Here is a 19,610-nt window from a genome sequence, read left to right as displayed (position 1 = left end):
GTCACAATTGAAAAGATGTGGAAACAACCCAAGTGCCCATCAATACACGAGTGGATTAATAACATGTGGTATATGTATACCATGGAGTTCTACTCAGCCACAAAAACAATGGTGATCTAGCAGCTCTTGTATTATCCTGGATGGAGCTGGAGCCCATTCTACTAAGTGAAGTATCACAAAAATGGAAAACAAGCACCACATGTACTCACCATCAAATTGGTATTAACTGATCAACACTTATATGCACATATAGTAGTAACATTCATTGGGTGTTGGGCAGGTGGGGGGGGGAAGGGATAGGTATGTTCACACCTAGTGGGTGCGGTGTGCACCGTCTGGAGGATGGATGCGCTTGAAGCTCTGACTCAGCTGGGGCAAAGGCAATATATGCAATCTAAACATTTGTGCCCCCATAACATGCTGAAATAAAAAATAAAATAAAATAGAGTTTAAGCTCATTACAGAGCTTCTCAAGAACAAACATGGATTTTATTTATTTGTACATAACAAACTCAAAATCAATAACTCCACAAAATTAGCTCAATTCAAATTTTCTCTACATAGTACATAGCCACCAAAAATTTTAAGTATATTTATAGTTCAACAATAGAATGTTATACAATTACAATAGATTTACAGTTTAAAATGGAAAAGAAAGATCTTCTAGAGCTCACTCAAAACAAAAAAGGAGAACAAGAAACAGGAATAAAAAACCTAACTTTATCCTTAATAGAACTCTCAGACATCTTACCCCTATCGTAATGTGTAAGGAAGGACATCAGATGCAATAAGGGTAACTTTAGCGATGGTAGAACAGGGGCATGGGAAGAAGAAATGACCACTGCGACAAATCTCACTTGAAATCAGCAGATCTCAATTCTCCAAAGTAATTAGTACATCCCCCAAGCAGGGAACCAACAATCCCTTTCTTGAAATAATAGCTAAAGGCGCGGTTGTGGGGAGCCAGAGCTTCTCTGGATTGAGTTTGGCACAGGGAGAAGCAGCAAATGGGAGTCTGGGAATGGTTCAGGAAAGAGCATTAGACAGACAAGCCATGCTTGCAGGAGGCAAGCTGCTCAGGCGGTAGGAGGAGGATACGTGGTATCGTGAGCAGCCAGTCTCTATCAGATGCAGACAAGTAAAAACTGAAAGAATTCACTAACATACAAAATGTGGGGTCATAAAGTGAATACCAGCTAGCTTAGAGTGTAACATTGGCCTCTCTCCCACATAAATTCGTGCAAGTAATTAATAAGAAGAATTCTCCATACTCAAAGATAAACAATAATAATTTTTAAAAGAAAACAGCATACAGAAGAGAAAAGGTGGAAAGAAAGAAGAAAAAAAAAGAAAGGGTCCAAAATTATGTTGCCATTCATTGCTACAAATTTTTTGAAAAAGTTAATAAAGCAATTGACTCTGTAAAACAATAATTAAATGCTGACATTTAAGAAATTAGGCACCTGTATCCTAGCACTTTGAGAGGCCAAGGTAGGAGGATCACTTGAGACCAGGAATTCAAGGCCAGCCTGAGCAACACAGCAAGACCCTGTCTCTACTAAAAAAAAAAAAAAATGGGAATTTGGCAAAATACCAAAAGACAACAGAAGGAGATGCAAAAGAAATGGCAGCAGTTAAGACAAAATGGAAAATAAAATAAAGCCATCACAACCAAAATGAAGGTCATATTGAAAGCAACACAAAGAAGAAGGAATATTCTGAAAATATACAGAAGCATAAAGAATAAGGTTGAGAAAAAGGAAATAAAAATAAACAAAGTTAAAAAGTAAAAGAACAAATTGATATAAAAGATAAAGAAATTCATATTAGCGTTATCAGGAAAAAATTAAAATTAAAATGCCATATGTGAAAACACAGGAGATACAGCTAAAGCAGTGTTCAGAAAAAAATTAAGATTCTTAAAAGTTTACATCAGCATAGAAAGAGAGAATAAAAATAAGTTAATTAAACATCCAACTCATTTGCAAATAAAAAATAAACCCTAGGAAATAAGAATAAAAAATTAATAAGCATAAAAAGAGATATTAATGATTTAGAAAACCAAAAACTGTGCAAAAGCTGGTTCTTCACAGGCAAAAGTAAATAATTAATAAGAGATATAGGTAAATGTGGAGACATATAAATTAATTAGAAATGGTTAATCAGCCATTCAAAGACAAAAGAACTCAGGAGACCAGTCTGAGCAAAAGCGAGACCCCCATCTCTACAAAAAATAGAAAAATTGGCTGGGCATGGTGGTTCATCTGTAGTCCCAGCTACTCAGGAGGCTGAGGCAGGAGGATCACTTGAGCCCAGGAGTTTGAGGTTGCTGTGAGCTGTGAGGACACCACCACACTCTAGTCAGGGCAACAGAGCAAGACTCTGTCTCCAAAAAAAAAAAAACAGACAGAAAGAAAAAAGAAAACACAAATATACAAACAAAAATAATTATGGGGGGGAATGAATTTGCTCGATTCTATGCAAATAAAGTTAAAATTATGGGTGAAATAGATGATTTTTAAGAAAATATAACTGGCAAAACTGATCTCCAAAAAGATAAGCCCTAAACTGACTATATTCACTTTCTATTGCAGCATAGCAAACTACCACACACTTGGTGGCTTAGCACAGAATGATCTCACAGTCTCTGGGTCAGAAGCCCAGCATGCTCTAGCAGGGTTCTCTGCTAAGGATCTCCCAGGCGGAAATCAAATGTTCAGCTAACTCTGTCCTCATCTGGAGGCTGAAGTGGGAATACATCTACTTCCAAATTCCCTCCTGTCATTAGCTGAATCCATTTCTTTGTGGTCCTAGAACCGAGCTCCTCATTGCCCTGCTGGCTGTCATCTGGAGGTCACCTTGAGCTTCGCCATCTCAGGTCTTTACCATGTGGTCCCCTCCAGAGCCCTCTCACAACATGGCAACTTACTTCTTCTAGGCCAGCTAAAGAACTCCTCTCACATTTCAAAATCATCAAATATCTTCCTTCAGGAAGGACCAGGTTCCCTTTCAAGACTCACCTGCTAAGTCAGACCTACCCAGGATAATTCCCCTTTTGATGAACTCAGAGGCATCCACGTGGATAGTTTAGGCACACACTCTGATTAATTGTACTGCCTCTTGTTTGAGGTATAATAAACTAAACTTTTGATTTGAAATCAGACATTTCCTATTTAATGATCTAAATAAATTAGGATCATAATTATGTCTGCAAAATCCATTCACCTTCTTCATATAATGTCACCTAATCACAAGTGTGATGAAAAATAATAATCATAAAAGATTATACAATACAATAGCTATTGGAAGACTAATACACCAAATTAAGTGCAGCTTTCACAGGTATGTTTCCATATTGGATTATGTATTAATGAATTCACCTGAAAATAGTACATTTTAAAGGTTACAGTCATCCCTATAGGTAATACAAAGGCATTTGACAAAATTTGCAATCTACTCTTGAGCGAAACACTTAATAAGTTAGACCCCCTCATCCATGGGGGACACATTCCAAGACCTCCAGCGAATGCTGGAGACTGCGGGTAGGACCAACCCGATTGCCATCAGTTGGGACACGTTTCTGTTCATGTCTTCCACCCACAAATTTAATGAATTTCCCATCTTAACTAAGCACTTATCACACACTGTAGCCAAAACTTTTGCAGTTTCAGGTGCGTCAGCAAAATTAGCATGAATTTCTTTTTTTTCTTCACAATTTCACAGGTAGAAGATTTGTTTTTAGGGTAGATCTTAGCAACCTCAGCATATGATTTTTTTGACTTTCCTTATTAAGTCAAGAACTTTCACCTTTTCACTTAAAGGAAGCACCTTACGATCTTTCTTTGGCATATCCAAATCATCAGCATCACTACTCTCGCACTTTGGGGCCCTTATTAAGCAAAATAAGGGTTAATTACAGTGGCCGCCGATCTGATAACCAAGGCTGCTACTAAGTGACTCACGGGCCATGGGGTAGACAGCGTGGAGATGTGGGACAAAGGGATTATCCATGTCCCGGGAAGGATGGAATAGGGGGACGTGATATTTCATCATACCATCCAGAACAGCATGCAATTTAAAACTTACGAATTGTTTATTTCTGGAATTTCCTATTTAATAATTTCTGACCATAGTTGACAGCGAGTAACTGAAACCTCAGAAAGCTAAACCATGGGATAAGGGAGGACTACTACACTTAGCATGATTAAAATACAAATATATCTGTACAATGAGTATATCTCTACTCAAAAGCCATCAGCTTGCCTAATGAGAAAACTCTAGGAATTTTCTCATTAAATTATTATTTAATGTTATTTTATGTTATTCTGAAAATAGTAAGTAATGCAGTCAGACAAGAGATAAAAATAAGTGAAAATTGGAAATCACGAGGGAAATTTTTTATTCATTGTCAGTAACATGACCCACCTAAACAATGCAAGGTGAACCAACTGAAAAACTACTGTAAACAATAAGAAATTCAGGAAGTTGCCCGGATAAAATGTGCGTGGACAAGTACGTGTGCATGCATGTGTGTGTGTATAAATATACGGAAAACAATAGCCTTTATATATACAACCACCGCCCAAAGAATAAAAACAAAATGTCATTTACAACAGTAGGAAAAAAAATAACTAGGAATAAACTTAAGAAATGTGCAAACCTCTATCAAGAAACATTATAATCTACTGAGGGACACAAAAAAGACTTGAATAAGTGAAAATTCATAAAGAAGATAATTCTCCCTAAGCATACTCATAAATTTAATGCAATCTCACTAAAAATAGTAACAGGAATTTTTTTTAGCTAAGCAAAGTGTTTCTAGTTTATAATGAGAAACAGAGAAATAGAATAATAAGAAAATTTGGGGGAGGGAAATGATAGGGGACTAACCATAGCCAATAACAAAATACATAATAAAATTTCCTTTAATAAACACAAATATCTATGGTACACAATTGAGATATGTGAATTAAGCATAAGATATCCAGATAAATACGTGAATTTAGCAGAAAATAAACATTTTAGATCAAGAAAGAGATAATGGTTTCCTGAGTAGATAGTATGGGGACAACAACCCACTTCAGAGAAAAAAATAAAGTCGAATCCTACACCTGGTGCAAAAATAGATCCGAAGAAGATAAATCATTTTATGAATAAAAATGAAAAATACTGGCCAGGTGTGGTGGTTCACTCCTATAATCCTAGCACTTTGCGAGGCCAAGGTGAGAGGATCGCTTGGGGCCAAGAGTCTGAGACGAGCCTAAACAAGAGCGAGACCCCGTCTCCACAAAAATAGAAAAAATTAGCCAGGTGTGGTGGTCCGTGCCTGCAGTTTCAGCTACTTTAAGGCCGAGGCAGGAGAATGGCTCGAGTGCAGGAGTTTGAGGTTGCTATAAGCTATCATGACACCACTGCAGTCTAGTCTCAGTGACAGATGAGACCCTGTCTCAAAAAAAAAAAAATGAAAAATACAATAATACAAAAATCATGGAAAAATTAAAATGTGCATAGCCTCCTAAGTGTGATAAATAAAAAAAGAAGCAATTTTAAAAAGATTAATTCATCCACATAAAAAATTCTATGTAGAATAAAAAAGACAAAAGTCAAATGGCAATCCAAAAAAAGTTATTTGCAACTAATACCCTTCATACATAAAGATCTTCTACAAATCAATAAAATTAAACAGTTTTGTAAAAAGGCAAAATATTGGAACAGACAGCAGGAAAAGAAATAGAAATATCTCTTAATCATTGAAAGTTATTCATCTTCAATTATGATAAGAAAAATGCAAATTAAAATGATAATTATAGATTTTACACCTATTAGACTGGCAACAATCAACATGCTGGGGTTTAGAGAAACAGACATTCTCAGAAAACACCGTCAGTTACAGTAGTTAAAAGTGGTACAACATCGATAAAGAACAATTAGAAAATACCCTTCAAAATTTAAAATGTGTATGTGTTGGTTCAACAATTTCATTTCTATTTACATAACCCAAAGGTAAACTCACATATGTGTGAAATGACACATATACAGGATATTTATCTTAATATTGATGGAAAACTTAAATATCCATCACTAGGAGACTAATTATCTACCATCTATGCTATAGACTATAGTATGGCCTTAAAAAGAATGCAATAATTTTATTTTTTACTAACATGGGATAGTATCTAAACCTATTGGTAAGTGAAAGAAAGGAAAGAACATATATGCAAAATAAAAATGGGAATAAACACTTTTGTTTATATTTAATAATTTATATATAAAACATATGTAATATAGCATATATGTAAGTATTTATAAAATAAAATAAAACTACAATTACAGTTTCACATGAAGACAATATTCACAGATGTTCTCATGGATCCAGTAAATATTAATTGAAAGCCTATTATGTGAAAATTATATTATTATTGAGAATAATATAATATTCTAGTCAACAGGAATGACAAGGGCTCTACCTCATGGAATTCAGTGTGAGGAAAGACAGGTTATTCATAAATAAGTGAATAAATCCATAAACAAGATAATTTCTGACCTTGGTAAGTGCTAAAGGAAATAAACCAGCCAATATTACAAAGCAAGATCCCCAGAATAGAAAACAGTTATATTTGTCTGGCATAATGTTTCTTAAATATTTTCACCTACATGCCAAGGCAGAAGGAGGTGGAACGGGCTGCACTGTCCGCTGGCCCCATATGAAAGCCAGCCCCTGACTGGATGCACACAGGTGGTCTCCGTAGGCCCCTGACTGTAAGAGGGTAATGGCGGGGCTTTAGATTGAATGGTCAGAAGGGCCTTTTCAAACGCATCCTAATCTGCATTGCTCAGTTCATACGTATTTACATGGATCTCAGGATTGTGTAAGTACAAACGCTAGAAACAAATCCAAGGTGCAGATGAGGCCACAACTCTGAGCTGAAGGAAGGACTTTGGTCCACCTGGAGACCCTTGAGCAAAGAGAGCGGGCGATTTGTGCAATGGTGTTCTGGTGAATGGCCCCCTCTCGGCGTCGCGACCCAGGGTGGCTTCTTTTCCTCACCCTCTTCCCCCTCCAATCCCGAATCTCTCTCATCCCGCCGTCACCACAGCGCTGTTGGTTTCAAACGTTCCATGTGTTACCCCCCAACAGATTTGTAGGAGAAACTAGAAAATAATGACAGACAAGCATCCCAGAGAAAGGAGGTTGTCCCCATGCCAGTCCCTCTGCCCCTCAGACCCCGCGCTCGCTAACTTCTCACACTCCTGGTTCCCTAGATGGGCTTCCAGGACACTGGCAAATAACCTACAGCTTTAATTAATAAGCATTTTCCACTTTCTCCACAGTTGTCTGAAAATACAAAAACCTCCTAGGGTGTTTAATTTATGCTCTTAAAACAGTTCGTTTGCCTCCCTCGAAGGTACGACTCAATCTCATTTTTAGGCGTGTACTGTTTTTCCCTTAAGCCATCTCCGTACCCACTATCTTGGTGACACTTTGTGCAAATGGTTTTGTCAGAAATAAATCCAGCCTTATAAAATGTGCTCATTAGAAATCCTTTTTATGCCAAGGATGATTCTAAAATATTTTATATACCTTCTCGTTGCTTTTATGATCCAGCTATATTAGAGCCTGCTCCTTTCTTCTGAGCCTGCAAGTACCTCAAAGTATAGTTGCATTTTGTGTCTAAAATGTGACAGAAGCCTTTTTATGGCACGCAATATACCTCCAGATTCACAAGAAAGTATCTAGAGTTGTTCCTAGGGGTTTTTTTCCCTACAATATTTAGCCTAGGTGACATAAAAATATCCATTTTAATTCAACATGCCCAGAATTGGTATTCCAAAGAAAATATTAAAATGACTCTAAACTCATTCAGAAACTCAAAGATAAACAGAAACAGCTGTTCAATGTCTCACAAGCCCGTCTGAGATTCATTTCAATTACCCCACAAAAGGTACCTCAGGTGTAACAGAGCATTTGCAAGTTAAATTTTATGTGTATTAGATATAAGCCTAGAGGCAAGCCTGAATTCCTTCCTGTTGTTACTTTCTTTATGTCTGACGGCATTTTCCTAATTCCTTGTTTAATTTTATTTTAGCTTTTACAGATAGCTGTAAAGTGAGCAAAAAAAATAACAATTTATACAGCATTCAGTACTTGTGTTAAGGTCAATTGGACTTCCTATTGAAATCTTTTTTAATATTGAAGTTTTTTTCAAACTTTTATATTTTCTGGTTGTCATTTTTCCCTAACAAGAAAAATGAAATATAATCTAAACACTCTAATGCATCTAACATATAAATCTCTAAAAAGCAAGCAAGCTTGCCCCTCAGTTCAAAAGGTATTTGTACAGAAAGTTACAGGAAACTTTCCATACCCTTCTCACGCCCTTCACCCAAATCCCAATGACAGCGTTATTGGAGCCTCCAGAATGCACGCACACAGTGACTTCAGAGGCATAAGAATTTGACTTTTATACTCTACATCAAGGTCAGCCATCTGTAATACATAAGGCCGACATACATTGACCCGAAACGCCCCCTTTCTCTCCAAACCGAGAGTAGCAGTTGAGAATAGAATGCCTACCTCCCCTCTCACGTTCACAGACATGCACGTTGCCACATGCCCTGACCCGTCTCATAGAGGCCAACATGTGGAGACACCGCAGCCACCTCCCATAGCCCTAACATACCAGAACAATCAAGGTTGTCCGCTACGTAGACTATATCATGTACCACCATTCTTCAGCACCTATTACGTGCCACCCAAGGATGCTGTGTGCGTTGCTTAGTCCTTACAACCACCTTACGAAGTAGATACATCACCCCAACTTTACAGAAGGTGAAAATGAGACTCAGAAAAGCGTAGTAACCTGCCCAATTCAAACCTGGTCACAGTACCACATCACGAAAGTATAGCAACTTCTCAAGATAAAAATAATTTGCAAATACCATTATGAACCCTTATGTTCACATAATTTTATTTTGGTGAAATGTCTTCAGATTGAATATTGCTAAAAAAGTTAATCAAAATATCAATGAAATTTAAAAATAAATTTCCGTTTCCTTCTCCGAAGCATCTGTTGCCAGGGTAGTCACCTGAGTAGCATTTCACTGAGGGGCTTGTTTCAAAGCACATCCCTGGCCCTCCTAGACACTGAACCCCTCACTGTGCAAGAAGAGTTTCTTTATTTGGATTCTTTGGCTTATAGAAGACAGAAAATCAACTCATTTCTAAGTTAGAAGAAAGAATTGGGGAGAAAGCTTATGTAAACAAACTGTGAAAATGTCAGGAAAATGAGACCCGTTTAGAGCCCTCAGGGCCTCAAATGCTGCTAGGACCTTTCTCGGCATCTCTCCGGATTGCCCCCCTCTGGGTCAGCTTCCTGCCCTCCCAGGACTCTTCTCCTACCCCTCAGGCATGGCTGCAGAGCACTCTCAGGCTTTCATTTTCTGCTCCTCCACCACAGAGGGAGTTCCAGTGTAGCAAAACCCCAGGGAAGGACTCCAATTCACTTGGCCTGAGTCGTGGCCCCATCCCTGCCGTTAGGTAGGTGGATGATTGACAGCTCAACGAGGGAAAAAGGAGGATCCTATGTTTGGATATTCCCCTAAAAAAAGGAAGCTGTTATTCTATAACAGAAAGCCAACTTTTAAAAAAAAATGTTTAAAGAACTTTTATTTAATTTTAGCAGATGGCGAATCTGGAAAATTTAAGCAATAGACTCAAAATCTGGAGACATATGGAAATATGGTAAAAAGCAGGCACTTGGCCTCTAATGTACCTTCTCAGTAAGCTGTAGAATAATGAGTTAAGGGAAATACAGGTTATGTCCTTAACCATAATATTTTACCCAAAGAAGCACTCTTAAGATGTTCAAATCCATTTTTTCCTCCCAAGATTTAATTAATGTCTTTAATAAACCAACAAGTAATATATGTTTTTAAGTTTCATTCCCCATCTCAATCACTGTTTTAAGACTGCTTTATGTTAACTGTAAATGTGAACGCTACACCCTAAAAGCAGTGATCCTGTGAACAAGGAATACCCTGAAACCCTGCTGTCCCCACCCAGACCTCTAAAAACTCCTTAAAATGCAAGACAGTGTGGGTGTGATTTTTTACTTTATCAACATAACAGAGCATTTCTTAACTTTGAAAAATCCTAAGCAGATAGCTCAAGAAACTAGAGATTTTTCTCCTGAGACTAAAAACCACCCTATCTTATTAAAGACTATAGATATATTTTTTAATTTCTGCTTAGATCAGAGTCTAGTAAACTCTGATCAACAAATAGAAAAGGGGAGTCAGGAAGTCAGGTTTTAGTCTGAAACGTCAGTTCTTAGTGCACTCATGGCCAAAGAATGACCAAACACACCAAAGTAAGGCAAGCATGAAAATGAGGTTTATTGAGGAGAGAAAGATAGGGTCATAGAGCAAGAGCAAGATCTAGGTTTACAAAGCATGATACATACGCCACAGATGACAACCGGACCCATTGTTGCACAAAGGGAGAGCAAAAGGAAGGGTGCAAAAAAAGGGCCTGGTTATGGTCTGTGTCTTATTTTATAGTGCCCGGATTGGGACCTCCCTCGTGGTTCAGAGGTCAGCATGGAACTACTCGATTGGACAGTTGGGAGTTGCATGACCTGAGTCTTACTATGCATGTGAGTTGTTCTAGGTCACTTCCGTACTCCATGGTACCTATGCTGCTTGGCCCATGGGCTAGATAGAGGGTCCTCCGCATTCTTTTGCAGCTAGTGTGCTAAGTTAGATTGGCCGATTCATAAGGTGTTCACTCCTCCCCCAGGTATGGCAGTAGCTCAGGGCAGGATCAAAGTGGGGCAGGACCAAGAGGGGGTCTAGGGCCCACCCTCTTCCTTCTTCCCAGGTGGGGGAATTGCACCAAGGCAACAGCACCCACTTTCATCCCTGGGAGACCCACAATCCCTAGCTATCTACCTAACAAGGACAGGTCAAAATAAGCTGTTCTTTTAATCTCCTATCTCAAAAAATAACCTCAAAACCCAGGTTTCTAAGAATAAAGAAAAGCAATAGTGTGTGGGGGTGTAGCTTCCCACAGACGCCCTTTCTAGATCAAGTCAGGCCAAAAGGTGTAGTTTTTATTACGTCTAACCCAGAAAAGTAGTTTAGTGATAGACTTGGGCTGTTTCAATATCTACACACCAAACCTTTTCAGGTTAACAATATTATAATTTCTAGATAGATGGTAAAGTGGTTGACTAGTCTTAAGAAGTTTTTGAACTTCAACCTGCCCAAGTCATACCATGCAATTAGAAAGTTATTTTCCTGTCCCATAAATGTAATTACTTATTTATAGATAGTGTGCTGTATTTTTAACATCAGCCATTTCTTTATTTTATAATAAACCATTTATGAATGAAAATAAGCTCAAGATAGCTTATTACCTTGAAATTTGCATTTGAATGTACTAGAGATTACAGCTATTATTTTTAATGACAGTTACAGAATGAGTTATTATTAAGTAACTCAATTGTCTGGAATTAACCTTACTTTATGTTAATGAACCAATAATTCATTCATTCATTCATCCAACCAATACTTACAAAGGGCCAACCACGTGTCAGGCAATATTCTAGGGGCGTAGGGTACATCACTCAACGGAACACATGCAGATCCTTGCCTTTGCTGTAGGGTTAGGTGGGCAAACACTGAACATAATAAATGAGGTATCTACTGAGTTGGAAGGTGATAAGTGCTATCAGAATAGAGGCAGAGAAAGGTGATGAGCCCTGAAAGTGCAGGATGAGAGGGTATTTGGGGCAAGGATTTGGAGCTAAGACTTGAAGGAGATGAAGGAATTAGCCATGTGTAGTTCTGGAAGAAGAGAATTCCAGGCAGAGGGAACGGCCAATACAAATTCCGCAAGCAGGAGGATATCTGGCTTGTGGGAGGAACAGAAAAGCAGCCAGGAGAGCTTGCACAGGAGGCGGGGAGAGAAGAGCAGGAGGTAATGTTAGAGAGGTGGCCAGTGTGGGAACCGAATGCTTTGATAAAGACTATTTTTGAGAATTTAGATCACCATTTCCATACAGCATATCATGCATCATTTTAAGCCTGATAATAGTGTTATCTTAATGTCCTCCTGACAATTTCTTACTGAAACTAATTTCATATTTTATGTGACCAGTTACAATTGTATGATTCCATTCAATGTAACATTCTCTATGTCTAAATTCCAGTTTGTGGCTGCTATGGGAAGGTGATTTAAAAAATAAGACAAACGTTTAATTATTCAGTCAATTTGAACTATATTATGATAAAGAAAATGCCTTCTGTTCATTCATGAGTAAAATAACATTTCTTTAAAATATCCATGTTGTCGAAAGGAGGCACATTATTTGTAAATGTAAAACATTTCTCCAAGGATTAGATACCTTGCCATAGATTTTTTTTTTTAGACAATCATCACTTCGTACTACCAGAAAATGTCTTTTAAAAACATAGACCATATCTTTCACAACAAATATAGCATTTGATAAACGCCACAACAATATGCTTTCCTAATGAACCATGTTTCTACGTTGTTTCCTAAACATATCTCTCTACTGTGTCAGGATGTGGATGCTTCTACTGAACTAGAAACAGTTACTGGAAGACTGAAAAAAACAAAGAAGTGCATGGTGATATTCATGAGATAGAAACTAAAACAACTCAAAGATTAAGGACAACTATGGTGTGCTTATGGTAAAAAGCAAGGTGGCCCTGAGGTTGTACAAAGCAACACTAAATCAGGAAGGCCTTGGGAACCTAAGAGCATAAGTATAATTGAAAGAAGAAGTGATCACACTCAACGCCTCCACAAATGTTTACTGAGTATCTGCTATGTGCTAAATCCTTCACTAGTAGCTGAAGAGATAATAGTGAACAAAACAATCATGGAACTTAGTCCAGTGAGGAGAGGCCAACCCTATGCAAATCACAGGAGCACACAAATAAAACACTTAATTACAGTTGTCCTAAGTACTGGCTCCACTTGAAAGAAAGATCCATGTGCTCAAAACTTTGAATTGGTCACATATTACAGCTCCAGCCTGGTGAATGATGCTTGGCGTATATAGTAAGTGCTCACAACACAGTTGTTGGCTCAGTTAATCAATTATGTGAAAGAGAAACACAGAATGGAATGAGAGCATAGAATAGGGAGTTCTAACCAAATCTAGAGGCTCAGTTCTGACGGTTAAGCTGAAATGTGGACAATAAATAGGATATACGCAAAGAATAGGAAAAGGGGAAAGGATAGCCTGGGAGAATTTCTTTAAGAGAGAACAACTTTACGGCAGGAAGCCCGGAGGAGGGACTCTTGGTCCTCTCCAAGGAATTCACAACAGCCCAGCGCAGGGAGTGGGAAGGTGGTGGTTGAGGGACAGGTGAGCAAGTGAAGGCCAGGTAACACAAGGCCTTGGACCGTTTAAGGAAGAGTTGTGACTGCACCCTAAGAGCAATAGGAAACCACTCAAGAATTTTAATGGATGTGCTCAGGTTTCTGTTTTTAAATGATCCTGGTGGCAAGATAAATCCTAAGATACTATCGTTTTCTCAACACTGAATTTAGCACAAAGAAATCTAGGCAGAATTTTCCTGAATTTGACTTAGCTACAAAGAAAAATTTGTGGTGGGAATAATTTTAAGAACTAGGAGGATGTTATTGATAGAAGACATGAATTTTGATTCATTGGAAACAGCGGCGGGTGTCAGAAAAAGGGTTTAGAGAGAACGAAAGAGAAAAAGGAGAGCGAGAAATGGCCCGAACAAGGACAAATTTTACTGAAGAAGTCCGGGAAGGCTGAAGAAGTCCGGGAAGGAGCTCTGCTGCGAGCGACAAGAGAGGAGCCTCGCCTGAGTGCTTGGCGGAGCTTTTAAGGGGTGGCGGTGGAAAAGGGTGGTCCTGCTTATGCAAAGCGAGGTGTCAAAAAGGGACCAATCAAGGCCCAGGCTCGTCATGCCCATTAGAGATTCAGAATCTGCCAGTCAGAGCCTGGGCCCCTTTATGTAAATGAGGGATTCAGATTTAACCAACCAGGGCTTCCCGAGGATCGTTTTCGAGGTAGGGGGTGGAGATTTCTTTGGCGGGCTTTCCGAGCGGGCTTTTTGCATCCAGGGAAGAAGCAAAATGGCGGTTGTCCTTTTTGTCCTTCAGTAGGAGAATTCTAAAATGACCCTCCTCCTTGTTTTACTCGCATGATTATGTCACCTGGCAAAAGAGCTTTGGCAAACGTAGTTAAGGTTATTGATCAGTTCACTTTAAGAAAGGAAGATGATCTTGTAAGCCTAACCTAATCACACGAGGTTAACCATGGCTGAGACACAGGATCCACGGGACAAGGAACTGAAAATGGCCTCGAGGAGCTGAGCCCGGTCAGCTGCCAGCAAGAAATTGGGGGTGTCAGTCCTACAGCTGCAAGCAACGGAATCTATGTGAGCTTGGAAGCAGATCCCTCCTGAGACTCCAGAGGAGGGACACCAGCAGACATCGAGACTTCAGCCTTGTGGGGCCCCAGGCGAGGAACCCAGCTGAGCCCACATGGACTTATGACCCACAGAACTGTGACATAATAAACACACGTTGTCTTAAGCCATTAAATTTGTAGTAATCTGTTACACAAATATAAAACTGATATGTGGATCTTTTAAAAACTATGTTAGAGTGACCCTTTGAAAACGATTAGTTGGAATTTCATCTCTGCATGTCCATTAGGTTGTTTTGCCGTCTCTTAAAAAGTAGGCGTTTTGGTCCACTTGGGCTGCTGTAACAAAGTATCATAGACTGAGTGGCTTATAATCGAGAAATTTATTTCTTGCAGTTCTGGAGGCTGGAAGTCTGATATCGGGGTGCAGCATGATTGGGTTCTGGTGAGGCTCTGACCAGGTTTCAGACTGCAGACTGCTCATTGTACCCTCACAGGGTGGAAAGAGAATGAGAGAGATCTCTGGGGTCTCTTTCACAAAGGCACTAATTCCATTCCCGAGAGCTCCACCCTCATGACTTAATCACTTCCCAAAGGTCCCTACCTCCTGACACCTTCACTTTGGGAGTTGGGATTTCAACATATACATGTGGAAGAGGGTAGAGGGAGACACACACTCAGTCCATAACAGCAGGCAGTGATGACTCATTTAACTTTCTGCCGTGGCTGTTCTCACTCTGGTAAACTCTCTTGTAAGTAGCATTTAGTCCACTTCTGCCCACACTCTATTCGACAGGACCACGTGAACCAAAGAACAGATTAAAGCCAGAAAACGTAAGGCATTGCCGCAGGCCTTGGCCCCACATCTTGCCCCCACTTGTCACCTCCCCGATCCTGCAGGAGAGACTGGCCACCTCCGCAAACTAATGGGAGCAATATGGCACCTTTTTTTTTTTAGGAAAAATAAAAGGCTGTACCAACAAATTATGATCTCCTAGGCACAGATGATAAAAAGACATCTTTGCCTTGACATTTGCTTATCTTATGGCCGATAAGAGCTGACATTTTATTATATACGGGGCTATCTAACATTCTCTGCTCACCCTCTACCCCCCCACCCCCATCATCTGTTGTCTAATTGCTTTTAAATTCTACCTCTTTAAAATGTAGGAATATGACATGAAGTAATCTCTCAAATAATTACAGTCACTGCATTTGATTAAAAATGTCAGACTGGGAAAAAAAGGTTATTAGTTAGGGTGGACTAACTGCTGTAACAAACCCAAAATCTTGGTGACTTAACATTAGTAAGATTTTTCTATTGCTCTTCTCACAATTTGGTCCTGTTGTGGAGGAGGAGGTGTGTGCTCTGCTCTACACAGTTTTTCAGGGACACAGGCCCCATCCATTTAATGATCCACCACTACTAGGGTCTCAGAATCCTCCTCTGGGTCTTCTACCATTGGTCAGGAACGGAGAGAAAAAGGAAATTGTGAAGAAGATAGCGAAGGAAGTCCATTTATACTTTCTTTGGCCCAGAAATGGTGCACATCACTTCTATTACGTTCAATTGGCAAGAAATGATCCCATGGCCCATCTAAATACAAAGAAGCTGGGAATTACAGCTTGGCAGTGTGCCCAGGAAGCCGTGAGCATAGAAATTGGTGAGTCCCAGCACTGTCTTTCCCACAACAGGATAAGGTGAAATCTGTGGGTGAGTCACAGGTTTTGGTTATCTGTGTTAGCAATTCACCTTTATCGTGGATTTGCGAATATGTAGTTTCAGTTACTACTGCTGCATAACAAATCATACCACCATAAGCAGCTGTTTTATTAAGCTTTTGGATTCTGCGGGCCCCAAATTTTAAAAAGGCAAAAGAGGGTAGCTTGTTCCTGCTCCGTGATATATGGAGTCAGCTGACATGACTCAACAGCTAGGGGCCGGAATCGTGTAGAGGGGTCTCCATACATACGGCCGGCAGTTGACGCTCAATAGAATATTTGTAATAAAATTCTACTAGAATTTTTTAAAAGCCAACATATTGTCTATGAAAATAAGATTTTAATGAACTGGTATTTTGATTCTATACATTTATGAATCTAGGTTTTAAAAATTGTGGTTTTCTTTCTTGGTTAACCATTTATAATAGACAGAAATTATTGATTTAGAGACTTTAAGAGATTTTGAAATGTTTTATAAATACTGCTAATAATTCCTCTTTTTTAATTTATTTTTATTTTTTTAGAGACAAGGTCTCACCATGTTGGCCCAGGCTGGACTCAAACTCCTGGGCTCAAGCAATCCTCCTGCCTTTTGAGTGGCTATACTTCCTTTTTTGTGTGAAATTCACTGTTCTCTTTTGTTATACTTTCCCCCTTTAGGTTTGGATGTGTGGAGGAGAAATGTTTGACGTTCCATGTTCCAGAGTTGGTCATATCTACAGAAAGTACGTCCCGTACAAAGTTCCATCCGGGACCAGCCTGGCAAGAGTGAGTAACTCGGGATCAGACCAGAATGGGCTTGGTGTGGCTTTGTGCAAGCAGAATAGTCAGCCTCACACACAGTGTGATCTAAGGCACAGTCTCACAGATACTCTTTAATGTATGTCTCAGAGTTTGGTTTCCATTGCTTAAGGAAGTTAATAATAATAGTTAATACTATTATGGCAATTCTGGTTATGAATTGTTTCAAAGCGTTTTCACATGCTTATATTTAATCTTCACCGTTAATTACCTTCTGAGGTTGGTACCCTTTATTTCATAAATGAGAAAATGGAGGTTTAGCGAGGTAACTTGTTACATCACGGGAATGATAAATAGCAGAGAAAGTCTACAAAAGAGGGGACCAGTTCTTTTCTTTCCACATGGAATGCAACAGGATATGTGATAAGTCAGCTGCAGAAAGGGGTGAGGAGGGGATGGGAGGAGATGGGTGCCCAAACTCTGCTCATTTATAACCAGGGCCAGCTCTGCCTAAAATTTTACTCATCCTCAAAATTCTAAAATTGGCCAAGTCTAATATTTTTTCCCCATATTCTTTTGAATAAAACCTTTTCTCATAGACCAAGTGCAAGGATGCTTTTCTCTTCTGCCTTTTAGAATGTTGTCATACATGTCCAGGAGGACATAGTCACAATAGCTTCCCCAAGCAGTCCTGACGACCTCTCTGTTTTCCATGTTCTGTTACTGGCTTCATGGCCGGGTCAGTTTCCTTCACCACATATGCACCTGCTGCAGCTCAGATGCCAGATCTAGAATAAGGGTATTTTTACCACATCTCTCTGCACAGTGCTCTCCTGGGAATCTAATCCTGAACTCTTCACTGCGGTCCTTCTACTAGGAGGGCTGCAATATATGACTATTTGAGTCTTTCATATAAAGCTCAATAAGCTCACATAACGAGCTTTTGTCAAACAATGAATAAACTAATTCATCAGGATCCGGCAGAGTATCAGTAACGCAAGGGCACAGCTCTCTGTCTGCGTGATTTGCTGCTATCCTCCCAGCACCTAAAACAGGGCTCGGTGGAACTCAGATATTTGTTGAAATATTAATTAATCAGGAAAAGTAAGAACAGAAAGTACTATGAGTTTAAGTTGTTACTAAAACATGAACACTTTAATGACATATTAGTAAAATTTTCATTAATACTGAATCTTCTTTGGGAGAGCTCATTCTTCCTTATGCCCTTTCTGAGATTAGTTGTCAACAGTGCCCATTTTTCTCAAGTCACCTTCATAATCTCAAACCGCAGTTAGAGTTTACAATAATGTTGTTATGTTACAAACATCTTGAAGGGAAATACAGGCTGAATATCCCTTATCCGAAATGCTTGGGACCAGAAGTGTTTCAGATTTCAGATTTCGGAATCTATGTATACATATAATGAAATATCTTGGGGATGGGACCCAAGTCTAAACATCATATACACTTTATATATATATATCCTGAATGTAATTTTTAATTCATTTTTAATAATTCTGTGCATGAAACAAAGTTTGTCTTCAGTACTTACATGTGGAATTTTCCACTTGTGGCATCCTGTCGAGTGCTCAAAAAGTTTTGGCTTTTGGAGCATTTCAGATTTTGGATTTTCAGATTAAAGATGCTCAACCTGTAGTCATATTATTTCTCCCTCCCCACAAAATTAATTAAGCATTAATAATGTACTCCTCTAAATAGCTGTAGAAATACACTATTTGAAGGAAAGAAACCAATCGTAAATTAAAGAGCTGCATCTTGGGTAAGGAGATAGTCGTAAGACTTAATACAAATGAATCAGAAAAGAACAAGAATTCACAGGAAGGTAAATGATTGAACAATTTTGACACATATCACAAATCAGCCAGGTAGATACCATATATCATAGCAGTTTAGCCGTTTAAAAATACCCTAAAGATAACGATGCTCTGTCATTTCTCCACTTTCACTCACTTACACGCTTCCCCGTTTGTGCCCTGAAATGAACCCTTGACCTGCAAGACGTGCGTGTGCTTGGTCTGTAGTCAGAGGAAAGTGTAAAAGTTGGTGGGAAAAGTTGTGATGATCTAAAAGTGTTTGTTTTCAAAAAATAAAATTGTTCATGTATTTTCAAGAAAGAAAGTACGTACTTTTTCAAGAACTGTCAAATATAGCGAAACTAGGTCTGGCACGTAAAACTTCCAGGAAAAAGTGAGCATTCATTGAAATGAGAAAACTCCATAATTCTGAATTTTAATCTTTTCCACTCAGATTTTACTTGAGGGCTCATTTTTATTTATTTTTTTTCCTCAACTGCTAGAGCAATCAGAAAGTCATAAATATTGAAGCTCAACTGTCACTCTGAGGAATGTTTTATGATTTTTTAAGTAAAAAAAGTATATGAAAATGAAAAACAATTCTGATATTTTGTGGGAGCACCTCAACTACTTTGCTACACCTGCATTATTACTAAATCATCAAGAATGATGAGAGACTTTAAAGATGCTGCCAATGCAGGGCCACATCTACTCACTTGGTATTTTAATCTTTCAGCCTTATTAGGAAATGGAGATGCAGGTGGAAACTTGACCCCAAAGGCTTGTTTTCTTACTCTGCAAAACTTGTCTACTTCTTCAAAAGTGTGCACCTTTCATTTACACACCTATGTAAATTGATGAGTCCAACAAACTTCCAAAATACACACACACGTGT

The 19,610-nt window shown here is 38.9% G+C and overlaps 1 protein-coding gene across 1 annotated transcript in view; it reads left to right on the top strand.

Moving 5' to 3' along the window:
• Positions 1–19,610, top strand: part of GALNTL6 (polypeptide N-acetylgalactosaminyltransferase-like 6) — a 215,371-nt gene that overhangs the window by 76,772 nt on the left and 118,989 nt on the right. Inside the window, exon 4 of the mRNA XM_012651657.1 lies at positions 16,821–16,928. Coding sequence (XP_012507111.1) covers positions 16,821–16,928 — 108 coding nt within the window. The remainder of the gene's footprint in view (positions 1–16,820; positions 16,929–19,610) is intronic.

The sequence above is a fragment of the Propithecus coquereli genome, unplaced genomic scaffold, assembly GCF_000956105.1.
Source record: "Propithecus coquereli isolate 6110/MARCELLA unplaced genomic scaffold, Pcoq_1.0 Scaffold36, whole genome shotgun sequence".
In the NCBI taxonomy this organism is placed as follows: Eukaryota; Metazoa; Chordata; class Mammalia; order Primates; family Indriidae; genus Propithecus; species Propithecus coquereli.
Note: the sequence above shows the minus strand (reverse complement) of the source record. Positions and strands in the feature narration are given on the sequence as shown.